A 22,722-nucleotide genomic window follows, 5' to 3' on the forward strand; every position below is an offset into this window, starting at 1 on the left:
ACTTATTAAAGAGTTACATGCGTTTCTTTGATTACAGCCCACAGATTATTTGTATATGTTTGAATAAGAGACCCTGCTCTAAAGGATCATACAAACAGGAATAGATTCCTCGGTTCATATTGCTGCAAATACTGCACCATGCTGCTCCACACTGTCAATAAAGGAGCAAAAAGAGACATTAATAAACTAATTATGGTTAAAACATTGGAAATAAATGATAATTAACAAACGTTCCCTGAGATAAAGTCTTATATCCGCTGTAGTTAGCAAAGTAAGCTAAAGCTAAGTAATTAAACTAAACATAGGGTTAGTAATATTTCAAACATATATTTTATTAGCATTTAAATATTATAATAAAGTGAAAACACACCTCAAATACGCTGCTCCAGCAAATGTCCAAACTGTTGTCATGGGGGTTGCCAAATTGCTACACTGTCAAAACGTATTTCAAAACCCACCGAAATGCATGGAAAATCACCAATGCGTGCTCATAAAGAACATTATACTAATAAACTGCTGATATCTTACATATTAGTTATTATACATTTAGTGACATTGAAAACATTTTTATTTGCAATGCTGTGTTTCTTAAATCCCCCAAGTTTAAAATAAAATCCTCCCAATCTGGCAACACAAGAATATAAACGTACACTTGAGCCAATGAGTGACGAGGTCCCGCCCACCCGTCAAAACGGGGCCAAAACTCTAACTTGAGAAAAATTTTGACTCGAGAGAAAAACTGAGAGAAGCGTAACTGAGAGCAGCACAGAAAACAGCGTAAACGAGAAACGTTTTATACTGAAAGCGAGACCGAGAGAAACGTGATTGAGAAACAGCGCAGTCAAAAGCGTAAAACAGACTATTCATAAATGTAAAATACAAAATGAACTAAAAATCAATATCTGCTTTTTGGTTCTCAATACTTTTGGCCCTGTTTTGACGCCATAGTTCAAATCCAGGCTCTGCTATGCAGCCACTGTTGGGTTCTATCTAAAAATAACACCGCTCTGAGTTATATTTTAATATTTCAGTAGTGCTCATTTAACTCCCTAAATTATTCTTCTAATAATTAGAAGAATTAATTCCAATACACCAAATAATTTTCAAAAATAACATTTATTTTTCCTGGTGGTGGCGGGTGAAAATGCAAAAGCAACAACGGAGGCCATTTGTTGGTCATAGACTGAAGACAAAGTCACAATCAAATAATGGAAAATTCATCAAATTTAATACTTTTGCAAAGAGGTGTTGAGTTTTGAAATGTCTACCTATTGGTCAGATTTTCCCCCAAATCAGATCAACTTAGAAACAGAGAACAAAAACTAAATCTTAAACTCTACAATAATGAATGCATGAATTAATGCAAAAAAAAAAAAAAGATTCAACTTTGTCATTGTGCAGAGTACAAGTACAGAGCCAACGAAATGCAGTAGCATCTAACCAGAGGATGGAGATTATTTACATATATTATAGTTAAAGTGCAGTAGTGTCCAGATAAGTAACAATGAAGAGACATATATTAAGAACAGTAAACAGACAATGATTGTCCAGTGTATAAACTAGTCTATAATTACAAAGTTATGAAAGGTGAAAATTATAGCAAATGCATTAAAACACGCAAAACACACATGTCGACTCAAGATCACTTCCTGGTGAACTTTCTGCTGACTGCAACACGTGACGCAGCTCTGGTGTTGAAGTGAGCCTCTTGGCCTCTTTTATGATATTTGGCTTGAAGAACGCATTCTGTCTTTAAAACAGGAGAGTGAAGTCTTGATCAACCTTTAATAAAGAATTAATTTTAAACTACTAGTTGTACTACTACATTAAATGCTTAATTTCAACCTAGTATAAACATCATTCCAAACTTACCAATCCTTTTGTATCCAGAAATCTTGGGAAGGTGGAAAGGATATCAGCACTTCTGTCTGGATCATTAAAAAGTTTCTGGCGGTGCTGAAAAATCTCCCTCATCATCTTCTCAGATTCTCATTTAATCTGAAAAGAGATTAAATATCTAATTTAAATGTATGCAATTGTCATGCAGTTATTTGGCACAAATAAAAAGAATATGGAACACACATACCCATGATTATCAATCATACGAGCCACCAATATGTTAACCATTTGCCCAGAATAATCATTGAAAAAAAGAACACAAAACAACCACAGACACAGTTACAGTACACAGTTCCCCATCAGGCAGGGAGAAAACAAGTCATTTAGCTTGCTAACCTAGCTGACTAGACGGCTAAACACACAAACAAAAAATCACACAGGACCAAAAGCAGCTGATTGAACTGAAGTGGCAGCAATCAGCTGCAGTTAATTTGTGCAGAGTTCTTACAACAGAAACTTTCTCTCTCACTCTCACACACATCCTTCAGTACAGCTATGTTTTATACTGACAATATCATCATCAATGTATACTTTCATTAAGACTGAATTAATTACACTTACCGCGTAACTGTAATACAGTTGCAGCATTGCGCAACTTTACTCTGTGCAGGCGCGAGAACTGCAGACGTCAAAACAAAACACGTGCATTCTGCAAATAGTAACAACACTTCCACATTTTTGTGGCTTTTTGAATAAACACTAATAATTCACATTGCTGACTGAAAAATGTTTAAGGATGTTTTTTGTATAAGCAGCCCTCCTCACATCTCATCATGAGACAGCATGAGAGCAAGTTTAAGGTCTAGACTTTGGGCTTAGGTGTTTAATAAAATAATAATTTCTACTTTTCTAGTCTAAGGATGGTTTACTTATTGTGTTTTGTGTTAGTCTTTTGCATAATCAAACTTTTACTGACCTTCTAGTGATAGTGTTATTCACTGTCTGTTTTACTACTGCTTTTATCTTACAGTTCAGGGTACAATTCAATTTGAAAGGCAGGAAACACCCTGGACAGGTTGCCAGTCCATCACAGGACAGGCCACTATTGTTACTTCTCGTAAAATGTTCCTAAACAATTGGTCTGTGCATTTCTGCTAAAAAGTTTGAACTTTTATCTGTATCTCAGAAGTGATGTGAAACAAGGTCCACAGGTCTTTTATGGTAGACTTTTTTTTAGGAGAGTTGTGTTTTTTTCTGTGTTGTTTTCCCTAGAATGTGAGCACACTAACAAAGGCTTCAATTCAGTAACATTACAACATTACAGTTCATCCCAAAGTTCAATGTCATTGAGGTCAGAGCTTTATTCAGGCAACTCGTGATCTTACACACCAAAAATTCTATCCAAATATATTTTTTTTAAATCATTGATTTCATACACTTGTTTGCAATGGGTGTGAATTTAATAAATAGGAGGGGTGTCCACATAATTTCAGCCAAATAGTTATTGTGGTTATGAGCCAAATTGTTAAACCTGTTTAATTTCTAAATTGCATATGCATACTTTCTGTCATTTTTACAGGTCCAGTTGTGCAGACTAAATATGGAGCTCTAAAAGGTGATTACTTAAAGGCTATTGGAAAGGAAACTATTGTGCACAGCTACCTGGGTGTACCTTTTGCTAAACCACCAGTGGGGCCTTTGAGACTTACTGCACCACAGCCTGCTGAACCATGGCAGGGACTGAGAGACGCTACCAAACAGCCTTACATGTAGGAATATACTGTCAAATAAAATTAATCCTAAATGCTTGCTATACATATAGAAATGGTCAACTGTACATATTTATGTTGATCAGTCAATAATGTTGATCAGTGGTTGCTGAACATAAACAAAAAATGAATAAACTCTTTTACTTCTGATTGTGTTTGTTCCAGGTGTTTGCAAAACAGACAGATTCTTCTGGATCTTGTGGGTAATTTTACTATGGTCATGGAAATTCCTGAAGTATCAGAGGATTGCCTCTACCTTAATGTTTACACACCCTCTAAACCCAATGAAGATACCAAATTACCTGTAAGTACCTTACTGTACAGCCTTTAAAGTAATTAGACATAATGTAGTAAGATGTTCTCATTTGTTCAAACAGCAGTAAAAACATTACTACTAATAATTCTATTATTATTGCTCCTAATGGCACTGCTGTCTCTACTGCTGCTGCTACTTCTACCACTGTACAGTTATTCTACAGCTACAGCGATTACTATATTTTTACTTTTACTACTGCTACTAGTATTATGACTTCTGATGCTGCTACTGGTACCACTACCTCTACTACTACTCTCACTATTACAGCCACTACTGCAACTGTAGCTATTACTACTACTAATGCTGCTGTTACTTATGCAATTACAACTATGCAGTTATGCAATTCCTATGCTATTACTACTCCCACAACTTCTGTTACTACTGCTCATACTACATCTATTACTTTGGCTATTGTAACGACTGCTACTATAATTACCAGTATAACGGGACAGAGTGTGCATTGTGAAGTCCGCACCTTCTATATTAAAATAAGGAACTACTGCTGGTGCAGTTTCTACTACTACCACTACTGCTTCTAATTTGGTTGTTACTTCTGTTGTTTGTCTGTTTGACATAGTTTCTTTTAAAGTGTATCTGTAAGACCTTTATATTGCTGGTGTGCCACAGGTAATGGTTTGGATCCATGGTGGAGGGTTAACCCTGGGCTCTGCTTCCATGTGTGATGGACATGCACTGGCAGCCTATCAAAATGTGGTTGTAGTGCTAATCCAGTACAGACTTGGCTTACTTGGATTTTTTAGGTAAGATGAAGACACCTTTTAACCAAAAATAAAGAGTTAAGGCTTCTGACAATTTGTAACTGGATAATTACAGTAAATACTCTGGCAACTACTTGTATATTAAATATACGTTTAACCATATCTCACCATATAGACACTGTATTAGGTTACTTTACTATAAACATCATGTATCAGCTATAACTAGAAATGAAAAGTCACATCATATTAGCAATGTCTACATATGTATGGTAAAACAGTAATAGTGTGATTAACGTCTAGTGCGTATGTATAGTTACATAGTAGTTAACAATAAGAGCAGGGTTAGTTAACAATCAAAAAGCCCAAATCAAAGCAGAGTTGAAAAACTCACAAAGCATGTAGAAGTTTTATGACAGCATTTTAGGTTCTATTAAAACTGTTCTGAATGCGAAGGTTTGCCCTACTTGTAAAACTTATAGTTTTGTCCATGTGTTCAATATTACTTTATTTTCATATAAACCTGGTGTGGTATTTCATCAGTTTTATACAGTGAGCACGTTTGCCAGTAATATCAAAGAAAAAATTAAACAAAGCTTATTTTTATTTTTTAACTTAAACTTTAAAAATGCATTATGTGTTTGGGTTTAAATTCATTCTACAGAGACTCAGTTGTTTTATGGTTTTTCCTAATTTTAGCACAGGGGATGAACATGCACCAGGAAACTATGGATTTCTTGACCAGGTGGCTGCTCTTCAGTGGGTTCAAGAAAATATCCATAGCTTTGGAGGTGATCCTCAATCGGTCACTATCTTTGGAGAATCTGCAGGAGGAGTTAGTGTGTCTTATAATGTAAGACATCCCAGCACAAAATGATCTATTAAAATGTACTTTTAAATTGCATTGCTAAACACTTTTAAGTTTAGATTGAAAGTTAAGTGTGTAAGAACTTCTTTTTGAACAGATTTTGTCACCATTGTCTGCTGGTCTGTTCAGCTATGCCATAGCAGAAAGTGGCACTGCTGCACTGGATGCACTCTTCACCATCAACCCATTACCAATGGCTCAGGTATAGAAACTTTATCTTCTTTGCCTACTAACTTTGAATTTGTTATTCTTTTGAGACTCGATAACAGAATTACTTCTCTATTACTTGTCATTTATTGCTTGATATCAGTGATATCAAATGCTATGAAAAGGGTCTTAGCTGCAACCTTTTGAACTTTTTTATTGTATAAGAATAGTGGTCTAATGATGTGTAAATTAGAACATGTGTAAATTAAATATTAAATAAGAATAATAGTTGGTATAACAGAACAAAACAGCCCCATTTTTGCAAGACCTCAGACCTCAGCTTTTTATATAGAACTTATAATTAAATATGTTTTCCACTTTATCACTTGTTTGCTAACCATGAAATATTTTATTAAGAAAATAAATATTTGATTATTTCTTTCTTTTTAGCATGTAGCAAATTCATTTGGCTGTGACACCTCCAGCACAAAGAAGATTGTTGATTGTGTAAAGCAGTGGTCAGAGGAGGAACTTTTGAAGGCTGCTGAAGGGGTGGGTTTTAGAGCTGTAAAATTAATTACATTTGTATAGTTATCTTAATAATTCCTAAATGTAATTGCTGTGCCATAACAAAGCTTTTATGGTGTAATACTGTCTTTCTTTGTTAGGATATACTCAGCGTGTTTAAAGTTACTGTTGATGGTAAATTCCTCCCAAAAACTGTGAATGAACTTCTTCAGAACAAAGAGTTCAACAAAGTGCCTTTTATTACTGGGGTATCTGATGACGAGGGTGGATTTAACCTGCTTAATGTAAGTAATGTTTCCTTGTGTGGCTGATCACAAGATAAAACAGTGTCTTTTCTTCCTGTTTTTAAATGGTTTATTAGATGTACAAATTCTAATGACAACAAAAACCTTTTCCTATAGTTCGTTTTTCCTCCGGGATGGACTGACGGAATTGACAGAGACCAAGTCGTGCAGTTAATGCCTTACATTGTTTCAGATGTAAGTAATTGTAATTCTGTTCAGTCAAGTGTGTCATTTACTGTGTTTTTACTTTGTCACCTATCTGTGAGACATTAGTGTTTATTATATAATTTTACTTTTTAAATAAATATTTATTAGAATATTTTAATAAATACGTATACACATGAATGGTACAATACACAATATTCCACAGTATCTCTTTTATGTAAGGCTCTTATTGCATCAAATTAAAACATTTAGCACATAGAGATTAGGTCAGCCATTAAAAACGAATAATTTAGACATATGGAATTTCAATTAAAATAATGTTTGAAACTTGTAAATTATGGAAAAAACACAAAGGATAAAATGCTTTTATTCAAAAACGACAAGAGCACAAATAATATAAAATTTAAATACAGGTCAAATCAGTTAGAATTTGTGTAAAGTCAGTTTGCTTTTCTCAATTGGGGCAGGGTTAGCAACAGTAGAGAGGAAGCATAACGCTGCTGGGTAAAAATTGGACACACTAAAGATCGTTTATAAATAAATGTTTTTATTGTTTTCATTTTTTAATCTTACATGTTGAAACTCTTAAATTGTCATGGATCCCTGTACATATATAATAAACTGTATTTTTTCTGTATATGATTTTTCTTAGGTCAGTGAAAAATGGGTTCATGAATTAATTTTAAACGAGTACCTGGGCGTCACAAACGATCGCATCAAGATCCGAGACGCCTTCAGAGAAATGTATGGCGACTTGATGTTTAACATTCCTGCTCGCAAAACAGCAACATACCACAAAGGTAAAATGCATTTACATTGCTTGTGAGTTACTCTTTGTGTTGGTAATAAAAATATTAAATTGTAACTTACAGATTCTGGAGCACCAGTTTACTTGTATGAGTTCCAGCACACTTTCAATGAGCTGCAGAAGAAAAGGCCCAGCTTTGCAGGAAGTGATCATGCAGATGAACTCTTTTTTGTTTTTGGTCACTGCTTTATGAATGCGCACATTAAGATCAATGGTGAGTTAAAAATACCTTCCTTTAACATTCATGCATCATATTATACATATTGTCAGTGTTAGCACAGCAGATAAAGTACTAAAATAGTGAACAGAAGGTTCCTGGTTCAAGCCCCACCACTTCCCAAGTTGCCACGGTTGTGCCCTTGAGCAAGACCCTTAACCCTCATTTGCTTTAATAAATGAGTATTTGGTGCTTTGGTATTTCTAACTAATACTACAACCATTAGAAACACCTATTAACAGACAAACATAATAAATATGTGGACTTTGTACAGTTACTAATAGTGGCTTATCTTCATGACCCTTTACCCTTTCTATTTTTGAAAGGTCACAATGACAATGCTCAAAACATAACTGGTTAATCAGCTTTAGTGCTTGAAGAGAAGTTTAGGTGCTAAGTCATTATGATGACTGTCAATTGTCTCCCTAAAATAATGCTTTCTGGCTCAGTTCTACCTTTTATTTTTATTATATATAATAATTGTTAATTATTGTGTCTAATTAGATATAAATAATTTCCTCACTTTGTCTGTCAGGTACCTTTACAGAGAAAGAAAATGAACTTTGTCGAACTATGATGGCCTATTGGGGGAACTTTGCTCGTACTGGGTACGTTATTATTAATACTTTTTCTGTTTGCCAGCTATTAAACCCTATGATCACATTAATTTTAGTCTTTTTCTAATTCATTGGTTGGTATTGATATGTCATGTCATGAGAAAGCTCATTCTGAGGCACAATATATACAAGTTCTAGTTATGACTGTTTTCTCTCTGTTATGCGGTCAGGTCTCCAAATGGTCTTGGTCTGACCCCATGGCCTCAGTTTGGAAGTGAAGCTGAGTATCTCGGTATTGGCCTGGAGCAGAAACCTGGCAAGAACCTGAAGGGAAAACACTATACCTTTATCACCGAGACTCTTCCAAGGTTGATGAGTGAGAAAAAAGATGGTAAGGTTATATTGTTGAAGGTCCTTCTATAGTTTTAGTGTAGTTTGATGGTGTTACAGATGAGTTGGTGACTCACATCTCAGTATCCTGGGTTTGAACCTGAGCTCCAATTACTGTCTTAGTGAAGTTAGTGATGCTCTCACAGCTGTTGTGATTTCCTCCATTTCATTTCTTGTCAGTTTTACCACCACTTTGTCTTGGTAAGGAACACAGTGGTGCAATTCACTGTGCATTAGGAAACACACTGGACGGGTTGCCAGTCCTTTGCAGGGCACACACTCACACACACCCTGACTGCATGTCATTGGACTGTGGGAGCACCCGGAGGAAACCCACATGGACACAGAGGGCACATGCAAACTCCACACAGAAATGAACCAGATTGCTCCACCTGGGATTTGAACCCAGGGAATCTAACTTTTTTGCTGTAAGGCAACAGTGCTACCCACTGTGTTGCCCTATATATATAGGAATATAGACAGCATTCAGGAAGGAATTAAAGCTTTTCAAGTGGTAAAGGCTGGTCCCATTCATAATTATAGTTATTGTTTAAATATATTGTTTTATTATATTTTATTTTGTTTATCGCCAGTCAGTGGTGTCATTTTCTTGTTATGCATTTTGACAGGACCAGTTGTGCAGACTAAAAATGGAGCTTTAAAAGGTATGTATGTGACAGCTAAGGGGAAGCAGACAGTTATCCAAAGCTACCTGGGTGTACCATTTGCCAAACCACCTGTGGGACCTTTGAGGTTTGCTGCCCCCCAACCTGCTGAACCATGGCAAGGAGTGAGAGATGCCACCAAACAGCCTTACATGTAAGATGATGTAAGATGTTGCTTACCAAATTAACAGTTGCATCTTGCTTTACCCCAGCAGCCTTATAGCATGATTTAATTAAAACCATTTGGGTTTGCACCCAACATATTTTTCTAATAACCAATTACCATAAGGACCAACAAAAATTGTGCTTCATTCAGTGGCAGGATTTGAACACCTATAACCATTTGGGTGATTTCTTTGGAATAATGTGCACATTCTTCATTCTAAATCATGCTACTGTTTTTTAGGTGTATACAAAATAGAGATGCATCGATATATTTATTAAAGGGTTTATCAATCACTGGCGAAATTCCTGCAGTTTCAGAGGACTGCCTTTACCTCAACATTTACACTCCAGTAACTCCTGGTGAAAATGCAAACCTACCAGTAAGACCTCAATCCACACCTCACTCTTATCAGAAACTTTTAATAATGTTTGTTTTACCTTTGTGCATGATTATTATAATGACCTTTTGTACTAAAACTCTCAGAAGATGCCAACTCATTGCTGTTTATTGTTTCTTGTTTAGGTCATGGTTTGGATTCATGGTGGAGGACTGAGCTTGGGTTCAGCATCAGTGTATGATGGTTCAGTTCTCTCTGCCTACCAGAATGTGGTGGTTGTTTTAATCCAGTACAGGCTGGGTCTCCTGGGATTCTTTAGGTAACTATTATGTCTATTTCTTTCTATTTACATTTTTTTCTACTAATTACTTCTTGTGAAGTGTGTCAATAACCTGCATTTCATCCAAATGCTAGTAGTAATATACAAGCCAGACAAAGTTAAAATATGATACTGACATGACTACCTTTTTTTTTGTTTATTGGTAAATACATGTACATCTATGTTATTTAGCAAACACTTTTATCCAAAGCACCTTATAATTGTGACCAAATACAGTTGAAACATTGAGGGTTCAGGGCCTGTTCAGGTGTTCAACAGTGGCAACTTGTTGGTGGTGCGGCTTGAACCAGCAACCCTCTGATCACTAGTTTAGTACCAAAACCACTGAGCTTCCACTGCCCTTAAAAAACAGTATAACCTGTTTTGGATGGACGATAGTTGTACTGGACGGACTGGTTTTACACATAACTTTCTGACCACTGACAGGTGAAGTGAATAACACTGGTTATCTCTTCATCATGACACCTGTTAGTGGGTGGGATATATTAGGCAGCAAGTGAACATTTTATCCTTAAAGTTGATGTGTTAGAAGCAGAATGATTGGGCAAGCATAAAGATTTGAGCGAGATCCACAAGGGCCCATATGTGATGGCTAGATGACTGGGTCAGCAGTTTTTGTGGGGTGTTCCCAGTCTGCAGTGCTCAGTATCTATCAAAAGTGGTCAAATGAAGGAACAGTGGTAAATCTGCGACAGGGTCATGGGCGGCCAAGGCTCATTGATGCACATGGGGAGTGCAGGCTGGCCCGTGTGGTCCTATCCAACAGACAAGCTACTGTAGCTCAAATTGCTAAAGAAGTTAATGCTGGTTCTGATAGAAAGGTGTCAGAATACACAGTACATCGCAGTTGCAGGACTGTTTTGGCAGCAAAGGGGGAACCAACACAATATTAGGAAGGTGGTCATAATGTTATGTCTGATCGCTGTATATGCATTTTTTACTTTTCAGCACAGGAGATGAACATGCTCCAGGTAACTATGGTCTACTGGATCAGGTGGCTGCTCTTCAGTGGGTTCAAGAGAATATTCACAGTTTTGGAGGTGATCCTGGATCAGTCACCATCTTTGGAGAGTCTGCAGGAGGTGCCAGTGTATCTTTCTTGGTAGGTCACCTGAGGCTTTTCTCTTATACTGTAATCACGTTTCTGTAAAACTCTTGTATTATTAAATGCATGTTTTGCTAATCTGATCTTTGTTAAAACACAGTTAAATGCACAGTTTGCATTTAAATCGTTACAGTGTTATGTTTTTTGTACCCGAGTGGCACATTTGGTATAGTGGGTGTCTGACAGCAACAGTCCTAAGGACCCCGGTTTGATACTTGGCTTAAGTCACTGTCTGTGAGAAGATTTGTATATTTCCCCATGTCTTTGTTTCCTTAGAGTACACCAGTTTCCCTCAAATTTCCAAAAGCAGAAGGTCAATAGGCTAATCTAAATTCTCTATGGATGTGAGCAATTAAGTGAGTGAATGTGTGTGGTGCCCTGTGATGGATTAATGCACTGTCCCTGGTGTATCTGTGCTTAATGTTTTTATACCCTGACCATTTAATTGTTTTTAAACATTGTTGGCTGCAGGTAAGCTGGTTAATGTAGGTTTTTTTTTCCCAAAACATGAATGTCAAGCTCTAATAGTTTATATATATATATAAACTATAAATTATAATATATAATATATATAATAATTTGTTTATATGGAATTATTTGGCAGATGCTTTTATCTAAAGTAACTTACATTTGAGCTGAATAGTCGTTCTTGTTTATGGTCACACACAAATTGCCTGCCAGGCTTTGTTGTTCAGCATTGTTGTCTGAGCTTATGCATGCACTTTTGACTAACTGGGCACAAATGCAGTCACAAACCAACAAGCTTATGGTCAGGTGTCCATAATTTAGAAGAATATTTGCTGTATTTGTTTGTATTTGTCATTTTTATGCGTACAATCAACAAATATAACTGAATTTTTACCTCATGTACCTGTGTTTGGTTTCAAGCTTCTGTCTCCATTGTCTGCTGGACTCTTTCATCGTGCAATTGCAGAGAGTGGCACTGCCATAATGGAAGGCATCGTGGCGGATCCCTTGCCAGCAGCACAGGTAAGTTAGAGCCCTCAGTCCATTAAAATTCTAAATGACCAAGTGTATAAAATAGCAAACATTAAACATTGAACTTGTGTATCACTGCAGCAAGTGGCTAAGGCATTAGGTTGTGACATCATCAGCACACAGAAAATTGCTGAGTGTGTAAAGAGCTGGTCAGTGGAGGATGTGATATCAGCTACGAAAGAGGTGAGACAAAATATTGTATTGCACACAATATTCGTTTGAAACACAGCACAGACTACAGAGAGATGATCACGTGTGTAGAGAAGCACACTTTTCAATTGATTATAGAATTTCCAAGGGAACAAAATGCTCTCAATACATAAACACATACATCAAACATTGTCAGCACACTACAGCACAGAAAAGTCTGTCACACTAACTTTATTGCCGTATGATTGCTAGGACTGTTTCATATTGCGCCTCATTTCATGTGCTATGGAAATGAAAAATCTTAAATCGCTAAACACAAACCTTAAATTTTGAATTTCACAGCAAATTGCATATTACACAAGAAACTGCTTTTTTTTACGATCCATTACGCGATTTTCACTGCCGTGAATTAGGTAGGGCCTTATTTATAGTAATTCACGCACGCAAAATCTGATTTTAAGTAAATATGTGATTTCTAGCAAATATGTGATTTCTAGCATTTAACTGGATACAAACCTAATACTGATTTGTTTTGTTGCATTAAGCATAATTACATTAATTTCTACAATAATAGAAACTAAAAGAAAACTAAACATTTTCCTGGGTATCCATATCTTTTCTTGTCTTTTTCCATATGAACACACATGAAGTCACATTTGCAACGTATACTTTATTAATTTAGAGCTTCCGGTGAGCACTTGCAGGTAGTATACTTCTAATCTACAGTACTATAGACACAAAGCTGTGAGGGTAAGGACTAAAATGCTTTCTCCAAAATGCATAAACAACAGATACAAGAATTGAAAATACAATAACTGCCCTTATAGCATGTATAAGGCTTGACATGTTTTGCTTTTCTTTGACATTAAGCAGAAAGATTCAAAGTAACTTGCTGAACTACTATGATGCAAGCAATTGCCTTGATCAGGGGTCCAGCATTTGTGACCTGGCAGTGTTGGGGCTTGAACCAGCAACCTTCCGAAAACTAGCCCAGTACCTCAACCGCTGAGCTAGTAGGGCAGACAGCAATAGTATTCCTCCCATCCTGAGAGTAGGACCATAAATTATCTCTTGGATAGTAGCATGACATTATTGGTAGAGATATAGGAACATAAAAAGGAGTTTAAAAAGGAGGTGGGGCACAAAGAAAGCCTCAAATCAGCCACCATACAGCAGATACATTTGTTTGCTCTGTGTGTGAAAGGTATTGTGTGCTCTGAGTGCGAAAGGTGTGCAAACCAGTGACAAGTGCTCGTATAATGTGGAAAGCATGATTTGCCACTATAATTTTTTATCGTAGGGATGGTATTAGCCAGGTGATGTGTGTTTTTTTTTCCAGACACAGTACTTGCTGATGTGCCCAAATAATTTAATGTTCATCTTATCAGGTGGATTCCAGTCGAGTTTTAGACATATTTTTGAGATAATAAAAAAAAATAAAAACAGAATGCACCTGGCGGCGGCATCGTGGCTTAGTGGGTAGCACTGTCACCTTACAGCAAGAAGGTCCAGGGTTTGATCCCCAGGTGGGGCGGTCTGGGTCCTTTCTGTGTGGAGTTTTCCTGTTCCTGTTTTCCTGTTCTCCCATGTCTGCGTGGGTTTCCTCCGGGAGCTTCCTCTCACAGTCCAAAAACATGCATTTAGGTTAATTGGAGACACTGAATTGCCCTATAGGTGAAGGGAAGTGTGTATGTATATGTGTGTATGTGTGTCTGCCCTGTGATGGACTGGTGCCCTGTCCAGGGTGTTACTTTGTGCCTTGTGCCCATTGAAAAGCCGGGATAGGCTCCAGCACCCCCCTCCCCCCCGGCCACAATTTGGAGTGGAGTGATAAGGGTTTAAATACTTTTGTGAATTGAAAGGGGAGGGGGGGGGGGGGTTAGTGCAGTTCTAATGATTACAAATCAAAGCCACCACACAAAATGCACTAAAAGTTAAAGGGTCTGAATACTTTCTGAATCCATTGTATTTCTTTATGCATTTATCCAATTTTTGCTTTGTCACCCATCTGTATGTTTGCCAATGTTATTTACTTGAAGGTTTGAATATGTTACAGAAATTGATGCTGCAGTTTGTAGTGACAGTAGATAAGAAATTTCTTCCTAAACCTGCGAAGGAGCTCCTTGAAGACCAGAAATTCCACAAAGTACCACTTATTACTGGTGTGAACAGTGATGAATTTGGTTGGTTGCTGCCTCATGTGAGTAAACACAGTCTCATTAGTATATTACAGATTTTTACAGTTAAATTCACAGTGTACTCCATTTCTGCTGAAATGTATTTTCTTGAAATAAGCAGTTTACTACACAGGTAAACATTGTAACAGTATGTGTTACAGTGCTATTTATTAAATAAAGGGAAAAGCACATAGAGCTCTTAAACTTGGCATTTTCGTTATGATGAATAGTATAAACATCATTATTAAAATAATATCTACAACAGCATTGCACTTTCTGCAGTCCTTTTTACCTCCAGGATGGACTGATGGGATGAGTCGAGAGCAAGCACTCGCATCAATGGCCTCTTTTATTTCTGATGTAAGAACCCAGTTGCATAGTAAATGTACAGACAGGATAAAACAAATTTCATAGCTGTGAAGTTGAGGAACAAGTGTAAGCTTTGCACATATTTTTTTCATTAAGGCATCAATTTCATTATGGATCAAAGAGCTAACTGTAGAAGAATATCTGGGCTCAACTGCTGACCCGATTAAAATTCGTGATGGTTACAGAGAAATGATGGGAGACATCATTTTTAAGATTCCAGCTCTCAAACTGGCCAAAGTCCATAAAGGTAAAGATTCTGTATTTGTGTACCAACTGGAATCAAAATCTAAATGTCCAATAATATTTCTGCTTGAGTCTATAATTGAATTAAGTAAATTAAGACTTACTTATTAAGTATCGCTAATCATAGTATCACTGATAATTCAGTTATTAATGCCAAATTTATTGTGTATGTACATTTAATTCTGGTAACAGCTGTTTTGTCTCTTGAACATTGCTTTTACTTGGCAGCTGCTGGACCTCAAGTTTACCTATACCAGCTAGAGCACACCACCAGCTTTATTCAGAGGAAAAGGCCAAGCTTTGTTGGGACAGATCATTTTGATGACATTGCCTTTGTTTTTGGCATGTGCTTTTGGAACAGCGATCTAAAGATCAGTGGTAAGAGAAAAACCTACATGCACACATTTCCATAAATCTGGAGCTGTAATTTAAGTACAGTTCATGGTTCTTGTATATAATACTTCATAAGGGTGTTTATCAGAAACCACTCCGTGTGGCTTTGGTGCATCCTGTTTGCTTTAATTGTCCTTGAGATGTGTAAAAGGCACAACTGGGACTGTAAGATCCCACAACTTACACTGCTTTGTCAGAATAAGAACAAGATGAGCACAGGAAGATAAACCAATATTTAAGGCTTAAATGTTCTCAGGACCACAGTGGTCTCAATAATTCTCACATGGAAGTGGCTAGGCACAGCCTTGAAGCTTCACAGAGTTGACGGTCAGGTCAAATTTGGCATTTGGGTAAGAAGGGCCTGGCAAGAAAGACCTTGGTCAGAGAGGTAAGAATTAATCCAGTGATCACTCCAAAAGTTTTGTGCAGAGATTTGAGAACCTGTTGGATGGACAACCATGTTTATATTACTCCAAAATTCAGGCTTTTTTGGCAGAGTGGTCACTGTTAATTAAAAGACAAAGATGCCAAAACATCTGTGAACCTCTTATTACTTTGACCATTGGGATTATGTGGGTTTTTTTAAGTCTTTATTTCATTTTCTGTTAATGGCACAATCTTTTGCTTTACCAAATACAACTTGTCCACATGACATTCCCCCAAAAGGATTGTGGTATTCTCAAGTAAGTTCTAGCAAGTTCTAGTTCAAAAGTTCAAAGACACTGTTGTATCCAGTGTCTGTAGGTCAGCTTAAATTTGTTAGGTTTTTTTCATTATTCACTATTCCAATAATCCCTCATTGCAGTCTTTCATCGATATATCTCTTACGGCGACAACCAGGGAGGTCAGCTACAGTGCCATCGGCTGTAAACCTTCGAAGGACGCAGAAACATTATGTCCTCTGGAGATGGTCTTTGAGATTGTCAGCACTTTTGTGAAGTTTTGGTTTAGTTGGCTCTTCTTTTATTTCTCCATGCTCATTGTGGTACACACAGACACAAAGATTAAGTCACTTTCCTGTGTTTAAACTGGTTGTAAGTTTGATTTCTATATCGCCCAGCAGTTGTTATGTTCCCAGTTAACATTTAAGTACAAATAAAAAAAGCATTACTTTGTTGAAATCCTATTCCTTACCATTTTGAAAAGGTGCCAAATGTCAGATTTTAACTATTTTTTCTGAGCTTTATTTAATTAAGGATCTAAATAAATTAGTAAATAAGAGATTTCAGTTTTTGATTTTTGAATAATTTTCTAAGAACATTTTCACTCAGTCCTTTTAAAAGGTGATGTGTAGATTGAAAGGAAAACTGGCAATAACATTCATTTTAAATCCATCTCGTATACAGTAGACCCTTGAGTTATGAACGGTTTACCATACGAACATTTCGGGTTACGAACGATCTTTTTCAACTTAACGTACGAACAAATTTCGGATTACAAACAGAAATTCGCGAAACACGTGATGTCACGAACAAGTTGACTCCAACCGTCTCTCTCTCTACATATATATATATATATATATATATATATATATATATATATACAGTGAACAAACATTCGGCCAGCGGACTGTATTTTTCCAGTGTTTTCTTTATATTTTGTAAAATTCAATATTAAAATGTCCCCAAAGAAGGTGCAAAGGAAGCGCAGTGGTGAGGAAATGAAAAAATCACTATTTGTTGTTGTATAATTACTCCTGCCAGTAGCTGTCACAGTGTATCAGGCAGAGGTGACAGTGAGTGAGAGAGAAGAAGGAATTCGGCTCAGTAAAGTATTCTTTCTTTTGTGCAACTACACCTACAAAATACAACACTATTGAAATAAAGAAGGAAATAATAGAGAAATATGAGAGTTGTTGTTTCTGGTAGATACATTTTATATAAAAAGAAGGAAATTGTGTATGATGTATTGTACTGCACACGTACTGTACTGAAATGTGGTGTGTGTTTTATGTACAGTACTACTGTTGTTTATTACAGTAATGTCTATAATATAATTTAGGATTTAAGGGCAAATATACTTGTATTTATAACAGAAAAAACCATTTAAGTCATTAGAAAGGTTAGGTAAGGGGGTGGTTTGGGGGGTCTGGCACAGATTAATTCTATTTACATTATTTCTTATGTGAAAAATAGGTTTAACTAACGAACAATTTGACTTAAGAACAGCCCTTCGGAACCAATTAAATAATGTCAAGGGTCTGCTGTATATTTAAATATGAGCCCCTGTACAAAAATACAGTTTACTTGCAAAGATATGTCCATTTTTGAAATGTAATGACTAATGGTAAAGCAAGTTGGTAATACATGTAAATGTTTTAGTGTGAGTGTAAATTTGCCAATGAGTGTAATAAGTACCAATAAAAAGGGCCAAAATCCTTCTTTATTTCTCATTATTATGGGCTCTGTCTCGTGTACTGTACAGTTTAACAACTGTATGTTGTTATATTATATTAACAGCATTATTAGCATTGTATTAACAGCTAGTTTGGGAGTAAAAAAATCAGAATCGGGATTTACCTGGCCAATAAGGTCCACTGATCTTAAGTATTAATTTTATGGCTTAATTGTTTTTAGAATCCTTCACAGAGGAAGAAAATGAACTATGCAGGACTGTAATGAACTACTGGGGAAACTTTGCACGCACTGGGTGAGTCAAGTGTTTCAGGTTCGAGAACTGTGTTACCAAACTTAAAAGACTGTCATGAATTTCCATTTCATTATTCACAAAAACTTATCATCGCCAGTGAACTTCTATTATTTATTTATGTACAGGTCTCCAAACGGACCAGGTCTAACCGTGTGGCCTGAATATGGAGCTGAAGCAGAGTACCTGAGCATTGACCTTCAGCAGGAACCTAGCAAGAACCTGAGGGCTGAGCGCTATATTTTCTTGACAGAGAAGCTGCCAGAGCTGATTCGTTCAGCTCAGGAGAAGATGGAGCATGCTGAGCTATAGACAGAGCTGTAGCTACTTTATGAAGCTAAAAAATAAAAGCTGTGACAAACCTGATATTGTTGTTGATTACTTGTCTTAACTAACTTTATACAACATACATACATTTTTTGCATATTTCCCCCATTCTTTCCTCAGCTGCTGCCTACCCCCACCCTGACTAAGGAGAGGCATGGACTATTATGTGCCCCCTTTAAGACGTTCACATGGGTGTACGTAGTAAAAGAGAAACAAAGAGTCATGCAGTGCTATCAGCGAATTAACAGAGACTGCAATTTTAAACCAATTCAGCTCGCTCCTCTTCCCAATCATGTCTGTGTGAGTGCCTGGTAGGTAGCACAGCTAAGATTCTAACTGGCAACGTCAGTTTCTCAGAAGTGGGGGGCTAACACATTACACCACCTTAACGGCCAAAACATTTTAATAAAATTAATGCAGGTAGCCAATAGTGCTTTGAAAGCTTTTTCTTAACAACCTCCCCTAAAAACTTGGTAAAGCAATGAACAACAATTACACACTCATAAATAAGGCCCTACCTAATTCACGGCTGTGAAAATCGTGTCACAGACCACGGAATAAGCCATTTCCAGTGTAATATGCAATTTGCTGTAAAATTCAACATTTAAGGTTTATGTTTAGTGATTTAACGTTTTTCATTCGTGTAGCATTCAAGTGCCTCATGTTTACTGGTTAATTTGCACTATGAGGTGGTCCTAGTGTAACCAAGCCTCTTTAGAGTTTGCTGAGTTTCTAAAGTAAGAAATAAACTATAAGGAAGGTAATACTTTACTGACTTGTTCTTTTGAGGTGCAGCACAGACTACAGAGAGATGATAACTTGTGTACAAAAGCACACTTTTCCATTGATTATCGAATCCATAAAGGGACAAAATGCACTTAATACATAAACACATACATAAAATATTGTTAACACACTACAACAGTGGTCCCCAACCACCGGGCCGCAGACCAGTCCGTGAGCTATTTATTACCGGGCCGCACAGAAATAATAAATAATTAGAGATTGCTAGAAAAGCCGTTTTCACTGCTTCTATGTTGGGTGTTATTGTCTTACTGTCACCCCTAGGTGGGAACAGCAATTCAGTTAGCATCCGGTAAGTCAAAAAGTCCAAGATGTCGAAGTCTAAAGCAGCTAAAACACTACTTAAGTAACTGGGTTTGGAAAACTCCCAACCAGTTTTGTGGACGCAGAGGGGTGAAATGTGGCACTAAAATTTTGCTAAGATTTGTGACATTTGTGATTTTTGAAAAACGTTTCCGTGAAAGTCCGTGAAATTAAGCACATTTTTCCATGAATTTAGTAGGGCCCTACTCATAAGAGTAAGGTTGTGAGTTAAATTGTACCAAATACTCCTGTTCATAAATGCAATACATTTTTATCACATTTTATGATTATATTTTCTGGAGCCTCATGTGTGATACAGTTGTATGCTAACATCTGCACACCCCTGGCCGAATAACATTTTATTTAATATCAGTTTTCTGTAAATGCCAGTTAACAGTCACTATATATTATACTCATAAAAAATTAATAGCTATGTGCAGAATTAAGACACCTAATTAAATCAGTACTTTATTACACCCTATGATGCAGACATCAAAGCTTGCTAATGCTTTTTGTAGGCAGCTAGAAGTCTATCCATTCTTTTTGAAATGTTTACTCATTCCTCCTTGAAGAGCACTTTTAGTGTCGTGAGCACATTGTTAAATACCTATTCCCAGATTTTAATGATGTTTAATAATGAGACTGTAAGAGACATTCCAAAAGATTTTGCGTTAAAGTAATTCAGAGTGGATTTGGAAAAGTTTGTTGGATGATTGTCCTGTTGTAAAAGCCAGTCTCTTTTCATTTTTAGTTTGTAACATGCCTTGTCACATTTGTTTTAAAAATGATGTGTCTAATTTTCAACATTTTTGTGTTGCTGGCTGCTAGATAGCCCAAAAATTTAACAGATCCCCCTACTGATAACTCTTTGTCAGTGGGTAGCACTGTCGCTTCACAGCAAGAAGCACCTGGGTGCAATCCCAAGGTGGGACAGTCCGGGTCCTTTCTGTGTGGAGTTTGCATGTTCTCCTTGTATCTGTGTGGGTTACACACAGATACAAGGACATGCAAGTGAGGTAAATTGGAGATACAAAAGACATGCAATCCAATCCAAAGACATGCAAGTGAGGTAAATTGGAGATACAAAAATGTTCATGACTGTGATTGACATGAAACTTGTGAACTAATGAATCTTGTGTAACCGTGTAACCAGTAACTACCTGTCCCGTCATTAATGTAACCAAAGTGTGTAAAACATGATTTATTTATTTTATTTATTAGAATTTTAACATCATGTTCTAGTAAACCTCTATGTGAGCTTCTGCTGGTGATACATGCTGAAATGCTTTTCCACCCACCACAGTTAAAAAGAGCGTTTATTGGAGTTACCTTAGCCTTTCTGTCAGTTGAATCCAGAAAAATCAGTAATGAACAGCTTCTTATCAGTGACTGTATGCATTGTACTGCTGCTACATTACTGGCTAGTGAAATAATCTAATAAATGAGCAGGTGAACATAGAAGGTGTATTCCTAAAAACAGCCCATGAATGTGCATGTAACTTATAGTTAGATGCACACAGTAACATTTTGTAGGATTTTGCCTTCCAATTACCACCAGAGATGTTCACAAGTCACAAAATATGAGTCCGAGTCGAGTCAAGAGTCTTTAGGCTAGAGTCCGAGTCAAGTCACGAGTCTTTAGGCTAGAGTCCGAGTCAAGTCACGAGTCAATATAATAAACACAAAACAAATATTGCAAGTGTGGCATAGAAATAAACAAATTATATGTAAGTTCAGATAAAAAACAACAACAGATTAGCGACTGTATTTTGCCGTTTTACTTCGTGCCTTTACTTTCTCAGGTACCAGTTAAAAGCTTAAACTGACGTTTTGTTTTCATTGCAAATTACGGCACAGCGGGCAAAATCCCAAACACAGCAAAAAATCCATAATACTGTTTACCTTAGCTTATGTTGTTCCAGATGCTATTAAATTTATAACCGTGTGTTGTCCCATTAGGAATATAATCCGTTATTTTGTAAATGTGCTCATAATTAAAAACCTCCAAACTTTTCCCGGTTGTGAAGTAAAACACTAACTCGTTAAAAAGTCAATCAAGCGTTTCATTGACAATCATCTGTGTGACGCTGCAAACTAAATACATGCAAATAACAGCATTTCTTACTAACAATTAAAATCAGAATGTCTGATTGGTTCAGAAAGCGGTTCTTAAAATCATTAGGGCCAATTCTGTAGGCACGTTCCATTCACATTATCTGTTACTGTGAAGTGCACTATGTAGGGTATTCCACCATTTTAAGTAGGAAGCAACGCTTCATCACTTCGCCGGAAGCTGTGGCTTATTGCTTTTATAAAACGGCGGTCAACATAAAATACAATAAATACAACCATGTTTAATTCATAAATGTATTTATTGTGTATAAACTTACAATAAAGCATTCTTCCGCGACGCAAGGTAGTTCCATTAACAGTGTTGCTAGGCAACATGAGGGCGAAAATAACATTAACTTTTTCTTTTCGGTGACGTATTAATATGGAATGATGTGAGGTGGTCATAGGTGTGCGTTTATCGGGGATTTTACAACGACTTCGAACGCGGCTCAGCCAATCAGATTTTAGGACCGGAACTATCCGTTTTATAAATGTATATACTGTATATACAGTGGGGTCAAAAAGTATTTAGTCAGCCACTGATTGTGCAAGTTCTCCTACTTAGAAAGATGAGAGAGGTCTGTAATTTTCATCATAGGTACACTTCAACTATGAGAGACAAAATGAGAAAAAAAAAATCCAGGAAATCACATTGTAGGATTTTTAAAGAATTTATTTGTAAATTATGGTGGAAAATAAGTATTTGGTCAATAACAAAAGTTCAACTCAATACTTTGTAACATAACCTTTGTTGGCAATGACAGAGGTGAAACGTTTCCTGTAAGTCTTCACCAGGTTTGCACACACTGTAGCTGGTATTTTGGCCCATTCCTCCATGCAGATCTCCTCTAGAGCAGTGAGTGTTTTGGGCTGTCGCTGGGCAACACGGGGGTTGAGGTCTGGAGACTGGCTAGGCCACTCCAGGACCTTGAAATGCTTTTTACGGAGCCACTCCTTCGTTGCCCGAGCGGTGTGTTTGGGA

The 22,722-nt window shown here is 36.8% G+C and overlaps 1 protein-coding gene across 1 annotated transcript in view; it reads left to right on the forward strand.

Moving 5' to 3' along the window:
• Positions 1–18,560, forward strand: part of ces2b (carboxylesterase 2b) — a 38,811-nt gene extending 20,251 nt beyond the window's left edge. The window contains exons 14-37 of the mRNA XM_062991149.1: positions 3,419–3,608; positions 3,774–3,912; positions 4,552–4,685; positions 5,340–5,493; positions 5,606–5,710; positions 6,106–6,207; positions 6,324–6,467; positions 6,585–6,662; positions 7,285–7,432; positions 7,505–7,654; positions 8,193–8,265; positions 8,445–8,605; positions 9,234–9,423; positions 9,676–9,814; positions 9,958–10,091; positions 11,061–11,214; positions 12,106–12,207; positions 12,298–12,399; positions 14,423–14,566; positions 14,826–14,903; positions 15,009–15,159; positions 15,384–15,533; positions 18,125–18,197; positions 18,323–18,560. Coding sequence (XP_062847219.1) covers positions 3,419–3,608; positions 3,774–3,912; positions 4,552–4,685; positions 5,340–5,493; positions 5,606–5,710; positions 6,106–6,207; positions 6,324–6,467; positions 6,585–6,662; positions 7,285–7,432; positions 7,505–7,654; positions 8,193–8,265; positions 8,445–8,605; positions 9,234–9,423; positions 9,676–9,814; positions 9,958–10,091; positions 11,061–11,214; positions 12,106–12,207; positions 12,298–12,399; positions 14,423–14,566; positions 14,826–14,903; positions 15,009–15,159; positions 15,384–15,533; positions 18,125–18,197; positions 18,323–18,506 — 3,179 coding nt within the window. The 3' untranslated portion in view covers positions 18,507–18,560. The remainder of the gene's footprint in view (positions 1–3,418; positions 3,609–3,773; positions 3,913–4,551; positions 4,686–5,339; positions 5,494–5,605; positions 5,711–6,105; positions 6,208–6,323; positions 6,468–6,584; positions 6,663–7,284; positions 7,433–7,504; positions 7,655–8,192; positions 8,266–8,444; positions 8,606–9,233; positions 9,424–9,675; positions 9,815–9,957; positions 10,092–11,060; positions 11,215–12,105; positions 12,208–12,297; positions 12,400–14,422; positions 14,567–14,825; positions 14,904–15,008; positions 15,160–15,383; positions 15,534–18,124; positions 18,198–18,322) is intronic.
• The last annotated feature ends 4,162 nt before the right edge of the window (positions 18,561–22,722 follow it).

Source organism: Trichomycterus rosablanca, chromosome 1 (genome assembly GCF_030014385.1).
Source record: "Trichomycterus rosablanca isolate fTriRos1 chromosome 1, fTriRos1.hap1, whole genome shotgun sequence".
Classification (NCBI taxonomy): domain Eukaryota; kingdom Metazoa; phylum Chordata; class Actinopteri; order Siluriformes; family Trichomycteridae; genus Trichomycterus; species Trichomycterus rosablanca.